General features: G+C 37.2%; 1 protein-coding gene across 5 annotated transcripts in view; it reads left to right on the forward strand.

Annotated features, from left to right (window-relative positions):
* Positions 1-7,499, forward strand: part of ROCK2 (Rho associated coiled-coil containing protein kinase 2) — a 134,217-nt gene extending 126,718 nt beyond the window's left edge. For 2 of the 5 annotated variants that reach the window (XM_053891152.1, XM_053891156.1), the window contains 2 exons: positions 5,869-5,969; positions 7,238-7,499. In XM_053891152.1, coding sequence (XP_053747127.1) covers positions 5,869-5,956 — 88 coding nt within the window. In that variant the 3' untranslated portion in view covers positions 5,957-5,969; positions 7,238-7,499. Of the gene's footprint in view, positions 1-277; positions 339-5,868; positions 5,970-7,237 lie in introns of those variants that run through there. The other 3 variants (XM_053891153.1, XM_053891154.1, XM_053891155.1) reach the window with 3 other exon arrangements.
* Positions 7,500-10,768: the final 3,269 nt, after the last annotated feature.

Below are 10,768 nucleotides of genomic sequence, written 5' to 3' on the forward strand. Positions count from 1 at the left end.
TTCAGAGTCAGGACAATAAGAACTCCAATCCTTTTGAGACATTTTACTCTTCTGTGCAATTTGACAAGTCAATGATTTCACTACTTGTGATAACATACAGAATTCGTTTATGAAGCAGTTTTCAGACCAAGTGGGGCATATTTTCAATTACGTAACAGTTTTCGTGTTCACTTCCTGGTAAATACTTTCTTTGTCATCCCCTTCCCTCCAGTTCAGCATTATGGTCTATTGGAGGCACATTTACTTTTTATTTTTGTTGCTTTTTGTTTTATTTTAGTTCTGGCCCCGCCCTTCGAATCATTCTTCACTGATTTTTTAATACATTTTGCATAGCAACAGTAAGTAATAGGGATTTCTTTCTCTCACAACTATGCATGTAGCTGAAACTAATATCAAAACTGACTGTAAAATGTATAGGGTATTTTGTGAATATTTTTCATCTAATATATACTCTTTGAAGCTGAAAGCATAGAGATGGGCACATTTAGGATGCAATTTTGTACTTTATTTTGCATCTGCAGCATTATTTTCATTGTTAACATCTGTGCCTCCATTGCTTCATTAACTCATAGAATTGTATCTGTGTCTGTCTTACGTGAATCACCCTCCAGTTTCCATTTCATTTTGGGCGTCACATTTTAAGAGTAGCATACACAAATTGGGGGGTATACAGAAGAGAGTAACCGAGGTGGTAGTGGGTCATTTGAAAGTGTTACACGTGTAGCAAGTGAAGGAACTAAGGATTTTTTTTTTCCTTAGAGTAAGTGTGCACATGCGCACATGTGAGCGGGAGAGAGGGAGGGAGAGAGAGAGATCTAAGTAGGCCCCATGCCCAGCGTGGAGCCCAAAACAGAGCTTGATCTTCTGACTGCGAGATCATGACCCGAGCCAAAACCAAGAGTCGGACGCTCAACTGACTGAGCCACCCAGATACCCTAAGGACTAAAGATATTTAATCTTGTGAAGAAATGATTTGGAAGGATGGGAGGTCATAAACAGCGGTAAAGATTTAAAGAACTTTTCTGTGGATGACCTATTAGAACAAGAACCAACCAGAGAGGCACGTTTGTAACTCAGCAAGGGAAAGGTATCAGGCAGTCAGAGATTTCCAGAATTGGGAGGCTGGGCTTGCTCTAGAATAGTAAGTGCCTTGTCACCACTCTTGGTGCCTGAGTCGAGTGACTGCTGGGTGACACTGTGGAAGAACGGCCTCCTCAGCCTGTCACGTGTGTGTAGTCTGACAGCCGCACGGCTCCGGAGGGGAGTCAAGCATTGGCCTTGATGGCCTTTAACATTCTGCTCATAAATTTGTAACTTTCCTATAGGTAAAAGGGTAGACCTGTCACAGGATCATTCAGCAACATCAGGAACAGCACTTCTGGTAGACGCCACAGCTCCTTGTGTCAGCCCAGCCTTATTTGAACTAATTGGCACGGCGTCGTTCTTGAATGTTTGGCTTTGTTAGACACCATCGAATATGCATATATAAGTGTGTACGTATTTATGTGTACACTAAAAGATAACACCCATAAACATCTAACCTCTCCTTTTTTTTTTAACTTTTCCTCAGTAGTTGTCTTTGTTAGTGACCACACCAGTACATTGTTTTCTTTTGGCTTTTGTGACATTCTTGGTTCTCATTCTCCTCTTCACTGTCTTTGCAGCACTTCCTTTTCTCTGTAGTCAAGTGTTTTAAGTTGATGGTTAAGTAAGTGTTAGCGACTGTTCTGTAAAATAGTATTTTTGAGGGCATATTTTATGTCGGGCACTCTTCCTGTGAGTTTTAACTAAATAAGTTATTTATCCTTATAACCAGCCTGTGATTTAGCTCTTAATGTCTCCACTTAACAGATGTGGAGGCTGAGGCACAGAAGCACTGTGCACCTGCGGTCACACGCCTAATACGCAGCAAAGCCATGAGTTCAGATCCGGATGGTCTAGTTCCAGATCCCACATCCTCTGCTGTAATACCTCGTTGCCTCACAGCGATAACAGTAGAAATGAATTGACAGCTTATAAGGCAGAATGTGTAGAAATGCTATTCCAGGGGAATGATTTCTTGATAATTTTGATTAAAAAAAAAACCTTGCTAGAAAAGTAGGAAATTTGTGAATAAAATACTGATTTGTGATCAAAATAGTTTGGAGAGATCCTTAGTTTGTTCCAAAGCAGGACACAGAATGCTGGTCTCTGCTGAGGGCATTTCTCTTTAATTATTTTCCTTTTCGAGGTCTTCTTTAAAAATCCAGTGTTTAAGCCACACATAAAAGTATAAAGCAAAAATACAACAAATGCTCATTTACCCAGTTTTAAGAAATAAAGCATTGCCAGCCCTGTTAAAACTTAAGTGTCGGGGGAGCTCTTACGTCATCATTAGTTTTGTTCTTTTCCATTTATAAACATTAGAAAGTTAACAGACTGCTTATTTAGGGGAAAACGAAAAAAACTATATACAACTTGAAGTGTCAAAAATAAATCCATTCAATGAAGTAGAAGAAAATAGGGGAATATGTGTCTGATCTTGGATTGGAGAACTTCTTAGGAGTAAAAGCGAAGAAAGTTAGAGATTGAGTGATCAAAAGCTAAAGCCTTGTAAGTTTTAAAAATACCATATATTTGCAATACGTATAAGAAAGATGGGTTAGTATCTTTGTATATAGGTAAGTCATTAAGAAAAAGAAGATTGCCTCTTCCCAATATAAACATTACTGAGGAACATGCAGATGCAGCATTACTATAAATACAAAAACGAGATCAAGTTGATTATTAAGCAAAGAAATTAAATTAAAACTGCCAACCTGGTAGGGATTAAGAAACATAGTATTGGCGAGATGTAAAGAAATGGGCAGTCTACTATACTTCTAGCAGAACTCAAAGTTGTAATGCTCCCTTTCCAAAGCAGTCTTTGGCAATAATTTTCATGGGCCTGAAGTGTATCCTTACTGATAATTTAAGGGAGGAGATAGGAAATCAAACAGATAGTTACAGTACTATTTAAAAATTTTTTTTCATAATAAGAAGCATGAGTGAGTGTTAGAGGGGAACAAAGGAAAGCATGGAGAATTCTGCCTAAGGGCATCAAGAGACGTCTCCAAAAAGGGGAAGATCAGTAATTTTCCAGGTAAAATAATAAGGGAAAAGACGGTGGTAGGCAAAATGTTGACTTGTAGAGGCACTGAGTTGTCAATATTACTTGCATATTATGTGTTTATAATGTGCTGGATTAGGATGGGGCGAGGGTATGACAGGGAGAAGAAGCTGACACTGGAGAGAAAACTTCGAGCCAAGTTGAAAAGGACCGGGTACACTATGCTAGAGGAGTGTCTATTTTGTTCTTCAGATAGAAGTCTTTCAGCAGGAGATTAGTATGTGTTGACTTTAATGACATTAAAGTCACTAAGGTACTGACATTGAAAATGGAGGGAAGAAACCAAGTTAGAGAAAGCTTTCTTAAGGTAAAATGACAATAATTCGATGGCTGACTGGAAGGGGCTGGGGGCGGGGCGGGGGTGGTGATGCTTTAAGGGAAGTCTTGCCAGACATCGTGCTAACAGCCTAGTGACCAGACTTTTGAAATTTGAAGACTGGGACACAGGTGCACACTTCACACACACTTCAAAGGTTTTGGGAGGATATAAAATGCGGATTTTTCAGAGCTGGGGCTTGATCAGGAAGGCCCACTGATCTCCCAAGCAGTACCTTAGCTATCAGTTACTGTCTGTGTAAGCCTAGAAAAATGTGATATGTGTCTAAGTGAATAATTATATTTGTGTGTTTTCTTATATATTGTTCTATAGTTAGCACATTTTAGAGTAATTTGAGTGGGTTTGTTTACTTTTAAATTAGGGTAACCATCCATCAACATACTCTGTCAGTGATTACCAAAGTCAACTAGCTGCATCAGAATTCATTTCAGGTTTGTTGTTTAAAAATGCAGATACTTAGGCCTCACTACCCCTGTGGTCCAATTATATCAGAATCTCTTGGGATGACACCTGTGAAATATGCATTATAAATAGTTTTGAGTAAATCATATAAATTAAAGTTTACAAACTAACTTTAAAGTTGAAGTCACAGATGAGACTTTAGAGGCCATATGAATTCCTTGACATAAGTTGATTCATGAACATCACAGTTACAACAATGAAAAAGTTAACACTACATTGGATGTTGCATTAGATGATTGGATTCGATTGGAAAGAAAAGACCACATATATCCCTGCTCTAAGTCCAGTTTACTCAGCGAAGATAAGTAGCTATGATGCTGATACAGTAAATCCTTGGTTTGTGAACATAATTCGTTGCAGAAACATGCTTGTAATCTGAAGCATTTGTATATCAAAGTGAATTTCCCTGTAAGAAATAATGGAAACTCGGATGATTTGTTCCAAAACCCAAAAGTATTCATATAAAAATGATTGCAGTAATGTAATATAATACAAAATAATAAAGAAAATACAAAATATAAAAAAAAAATAGATTAACCTGTATTTACCTACCTTTGAAAGCCTTTGTGGCTGGTGGGAGGGAGACGAGAGAGGAGGGTTATTGTGTAGGATGACTTTCACTATCACTAATGGAATCATTACAGTCTGTTGGCTCAATGGAATCTTTTTTCTGCATCGGGGCCATTGTGTAAGCTTGCGCTGATGTTGACTACAGTACATTATTAAACTCTTGCCATATACTGTATTTCATGAAACTGGCAGTAAAGCAGCAGAGGACAGGGTCTGTATCTGCAGGCAGTCTGGCCTAGAATGAAGCAAAGCATTCCTAAGCTTACTCTTGTGTGGAACAGCAAAAGACTGTCCGTAGGTGCTTTGTTTTGTTCTGTTTGGTTTTAAATTTTTTAAAATGTTTTTATTTATTTTTGAGAGAGCGAGCAGGGGAGGGGCAGAGAGAGGGAGACATAGGATCTGAAGTGGGCTCCATGCTGAGAACAGAGAGCTCCATATGGGGCTCAAACTCCCAAACTGTGAGATCATGAGCTGAACTTGGACACTTCACTGACTGAGCCACCCAGGTGCCCCTCCATAGATGCTTTGAAGTGACAAAAAATATACTAGTGCCAGTTGTGGGCACCTTCCAACATTCTGAAAAATCACTGATTTTGCCAAACACCATGGTCTGAGACCAAGCATCAGAGCATGGGAGATGATCACCCACAATCCCACAGTGAGAGAGAGAGAGAGAGAGATACAGGGAGAACACCATTGGCTCAGTTGTGATCACATGACATTCAGCCTCACCTACTACTTGTATCGCAAGACACTGCTCGCTCATTAAGTTAAAATTTATTAGAAATGTTTGCGCATCTTGCAGAACAAGTTACTTGCAATCCAAGTTTTACTGTATACCTGTGGTTTTTCTCTTGTTCATAGTTGTTCACAGAGAGCATCACTATCAGTGACCCATTGAACAAATAGGGTCCTGCTAGAATCGAGAAAGCTGCATTCTTAGTGTTACTCTCTCTTTAAACTAGGGCTTGTGGTGTATTCTAGAAAAACGTGAGCTGGTACTCTGGGTCCTTTTGTGAAGGGAGTGTGGACAGGTGTTGAGCTTTCATAGTTGTCAAATCAAAGTAGGCGTCAGGATGGTTAGTTACATCATCTGGGCCCAGTGGGGAGAAGATTGTATCTTATCCACGAATATCATCTGGTTCTCTGGTATTCTGGAAAGCATACCTTATATATGTACATCATATGCATTTATATATAAAGGGAAAGAAGAGTTCCCTGTGTGCCACCCTCTTAATTTTGACTGTTGTTATTGATGAAGGGAGCACAAAGTGTGATTTCTAGATAATTAGCATGTTAAACTGCTACTTCTAAAGTGTTAGAGTGTAAATTTACAAACCTCCTATTGCAGATTGCTTGATTTGGCATTTAAAGACTGGGATTGGTCATTTGATGATGTTGATGGTGGTGATGATGATGACGATGTTTTTGATTTCTGAAGAAATAAATGGGGTAAATCAAAAAATGAAAAATGAGTTATCTTAGTATTTCCAAGTAGTGCATGTGATTTGCACTTGGGTTTTCATTGGTTTTGACTAGTTTTTGAATTTTATTGTTTTTATTTTTAATAATATATTTGAAAAGTAGTTTTCAGAAAAGCTTCTAACTGAAATTTCCATGTTAAGTTATAAAAGTGAAATGCTATGTTCAGAATCTTTTTTAGCTACATATTTTCAATACAGTTGAATTCGTTTTTTATCTTAGGAATAGAACATGTAGACATAACAAAAGAAGCTGATTCTAGTACTTTTTTTTTCATTCCAAAGAATCTATATTCAGATATTCAGACAAGTGAAATTTACAATGATTTCAAGTTCCTACAACTGTATTAGTTTGTGAACATAGCATGGGATTCCTTTTCCCTCATCCCTCTCTCCTCCCCTCCTCTTTCTTTCTAACCTGCAAGAATTGAAACTGTGAAAACTTTGTAAGTCTAATAAGTGCTGTGAAATAGCTGTTTCTGATTTGGCTTTTCTTTGTGATGCTGTGAAACGTTTGCTTTGTGAAAAGATAATGTTCCTCTTGCCGAAGAGTGCTACTGATATGCTGTGAAAGTTCTTGTGCTTGTAGAACAAATAAAATAGTTTGGTTACAAAAAAAAAAAAATACTTCGGTTAACAGTGGCTAAAGGAAATTCGAACCTCATGATTAAACCTTTTACGTAGAATGGATTTAAGAGAAGTAATATCTGCCTTAACCTAAGGGAGCATATTGCAAAAATAGACTTAAATCATGTATCATTGGGAGGTGTTTATAACCAAGATTTACAGAGATTTTTACATATACTTACTGTAACAATGTGTTTGTTCCCATGTCATAGATTTAAAAAAATGTGACTAAGAGTCAAATAGTCCAGTAGAACCTGATCCAAAAGTCCACTGTTCGTTCAGCTACATGAGTCGGGAGCACTTAATCTCCAAGGCAAACTTAACACTCCCCTGACTTACTCCATGACCTATTATCTAACCCTAATGGCCAGTTAACCGTATTAAAATTTGTGTGTTGTGTTTGTAGGAAAATATAAGAATATAATTGCATGTACCTAAAAATCAGAAAAGTAATATAGTAAATATGTTTTATGTATGATTTAGGTGTTAGAAGCATAGGGGTTGGAAGACTACATAGTTTAATGATATAAATGGAATGCCTTTTCAAAGAATTTAACAATCTCTTAAAGTATTTTACTGTATCAACTAACTTTGTTTTTTCTTTTTTTCCAGCTAGCTGCCTTCTGTGAATGCAGTTGTTATTCAAGGTGGTCATATTCTTCCAGTTAAAACAAGACTGAAATATGATGGCCCAAAATTTCTTAAAAAGCTATATTTTCCTGAGAGACTGATACACACACACACACACACACACACACACACACACACACACATTTCCCTTTATTCCTGCAATATAAATTATAAATCTTGGAGATTTTCTGCTCTCCTTTGGAACAACATGTTGAACCAACAGTGATTGGTTAATAGAGTAAGAGTGTCGTGCAGCTCTTCCAAAGCTGTTCCATGAAGCTCTCTTGGCAGTCACTCACACTACATTGCACAAAAGGCTTGAGAAGAGTTAAAGAAATCATCTTTTCAGCTTCAACGGAGAGATTTCACCAGCACATTCACCAGAAGAGTCTGGGAATGGGTTCCACTACAGCGATGGAGACTGCATCTTTAAGAAGTGACCATTATACTGTGTGGGTGTGGGTGTGGGTGTGGGTGTGTATGTACATATACGTACATGTATATGTATATATACATATATGTACGTATATATACATACACACCCACACCCACACCCACACACACACATATACATAGTACTGTATTGCTGCAAGAGGGTTCTTCAAATGTCCCATTTATTTTTTTACATACAGTAATCAGATATCCTAACAAACTGCAGTTGCGACTATGCACTTGTATAAAGCCATGACGTTGAAGTTTGTATCCCTCGTTTGTGTATACCCCATGGAAGCTGCATGATCATGTTTAAGCAGTTACTGTAACGAGAAGTTTGAAGTTAATTCTGTCAGTTTCCTAATGCTTCATGATAGGCAACTTTACCCATTTTGAATGCCTTAATTTAATTTTTTTTAATGTCTCACCTTTTTCTGTATTTTGAACAAAAAGTGTTTACCAGCTCTTAGGATGCAAATTCGCTTTGCAAAAGAAAAATAGTGCACTATTTTTACATGTAATAGTTATCAGTGTCAGACTATCTTGATTGTATAACAGAATTTTTTTTAAGTACCTGTGATAGAAACAATAATGGGTAATATTGGAACTAATATATCTTTTATGTTTATTATTCATCCCACTCTGCTTACAGACCTCAGTATTAGTGTATGAGTAGGAAATGTTTGCTTCGCTTTGAATTTGCTGGCTACCCTAGATGTGTTTTTATTTCTGGCAGAGACATTTGTGACTATTTCTGCATTTTCACACTCAAGATTCTAAGATTATCTCAAATATAAAGAAAACTAAGACATACTGTAGATATATTTTAAATATTTAAATGTGATCCCTCAAACACACAACTGAGTATGGCAATATTTCAGTACTGGGTTGAGAAAACTGGTGACTAGGAAGAAGTGGCCTCAGAGGCTCTTAACTTGGTTTTTATTTTTTAAATGATGTTAAAGTTGTAGGTTATGCAGGACCACTTCTGCCATATTTCTCATTATCCCAGAAAAATGTGTTTTTTACTGCTACGGTATGCATCAATGCTAAGTTATCAAGTTTAAAAAAAGTATGTAGTCTTTTATTAGTCTCTTTATATACACACAGAGTTGGTGTGATACTGAAATACATCATCTAATATTTCAATGAAGGAAATAGACCTTTTTCATCGACTCCCCTTGGGGTCAGTGTAGAAATGTTTAAAGAGTTAGGCCCCCAGAATAAAGACACTGTTGTGGAAATTGAACCGTGGCCTCTGGCCTGATGGACTAAACCTGAATCTTGTCATTCTCACATTGTCCCGCCTACGCTCTCTCACGCTGTCTGTGCTGAGTCCGGACACGCATGCCATTTCCCTCCCCGGGATGTTCTGCGGTTCTGGCTTGGGGACACAGCTTTTGTTTTTTTGGGGTTTTGTTTTTGTTTTTGTTTTTGTTTTTGTTTTGTTTTTAAGATTTAAAAATGAGAACTATATAAAATTTATATAGAATAAATATTTCCATTCATTAGACTTGTTAAAAGGAGACTGAATTAATATTTTATATAAAGATTTTGTTACACTATGGGAGGTTCTATCATATTATTCTGAATTGGAGAGTATATATATATATATATTTTTAATAAACTTTATTAAGGTGAAATAATTTGAAGTTTACACATGAGTAATTGAAATATTTGAGTAAAAATGGCAAAAGTTTAAATTTTGAATGCTGTATATATTAGAGAATATGGAGAATCATGGTGTGCTGCAACTATACAAGGAAAATTAATGTGAAGTTCTTTGGGGAAAAGAAAGTATTCTAAGGGGTGGGAAAAAATCTCTCCCATGGAGATTCTTCACATTATATGGTTTAACATAAGGGTTTTTAGGTCGTTTCTCCAGCTAATGGAAATGCGCTTAATAAAAATTCTGACCTTGGGTAAGAGTTTGCTTTTTACCCTTTTGCTCATTTCACGTACGTGCATGAATGCATACCCCCATCCAAATGTCCTCTTCCCAGCACTCATTAAATACAATATTGACTCGGTTTAACAAGCTGATTTTGTGCCAGCTTCTCTTTTTCTTGAGGCTCCAAAGCTTCCCAGATAAATGCAAGACCGAAAGTTGCTTATTTCTTCACACCTGATTTCTCCTAGAGCCATAAATACCTCCTATTGAGAACTAAGAAGTAGTGAATACTGGGATTTTCTTGGTTGGATTTTTTACTTTTCTTTAGTGGGGGTAGCGAGACCGAAGTAGAAGGAAAACTGGTGCCGGTATTACTGTCAAAAATTAATGTATAGTGAGGTTTTGAAAAGTATTAAAACGTGCTGTCTAGAAGCAAGATTTTTAAAAAATCTGCAATTTGTAAATGCCTTTAGCTATCTAAAGGATACCGAGAAATCTAAAATAAGGTGAGTGTTTTCAAATGGACCTGTGCCGGAGTCACAAATCTGGCTCTGAACGATGTCTTTTGTGTCAGTTCATCTGTAGACCTTCAAAAAGAAATACTCTAGGTTTGCCAAACCACAGTTGAAGAAATTTTGCTGCTGTTGTTAATCTGTTCCCACAGGATTCTGGTGGTAAAATAGAGAAACTTAGACGCTGTATTACTTTATTGAAACGTGCTTTAAGTAACATGTTCAGTATTCTGTGAGAGGAAGTCACTTCTGAGTTTCTCGGTCTGTGTCGACTCTGCTACTGAATCACGTCTCCTCCCCTGGAAGAAGGCTCCAGTTTCCCTCTGGTGTGAAGACACCATAGTTGATTCACAAAGCACTTTGAAAATAGGCGCTGTGTGACAGTGCTGAATATTATGCTTGGGGGGCCTGTCCCTGATTCCCTTCCCCATAGTAATGAGTTTTGTTTGGAATTGTATTAAGTTATGAATTGCATGGTTTAGAGAATCGTAAATATTTGATCAGCTGTCCCCTCTGAACAAAAATCGTACCCCCCGATCTTTTTAAAAAATTTTTGTTGCATCTTTGTAGTAATGTAATTGTATTTTATGCCTGCTTTTTATATTAAAAAAATTAAATAAAAGAAATTAAGACCTGAGCATTTTCATACTCTTCCTGTGAAATAGTCCCAGAATGCTG

Source organism: Panthera pardus, unplaced genomic scaffold, assembly GCF_024362965.1.
Source record: "Panthera pardus isolate Hobbes unplaced genomic scaffold, ASM2436296v1 HiC_scaffold_26, whole genome shotgun sequence".
Taxonomy (NCBI): Eukaryota; Metazoa; Chordata; class Mammalia; order Carnivora; family Felidae; genus Panthera; species Panthera pardus.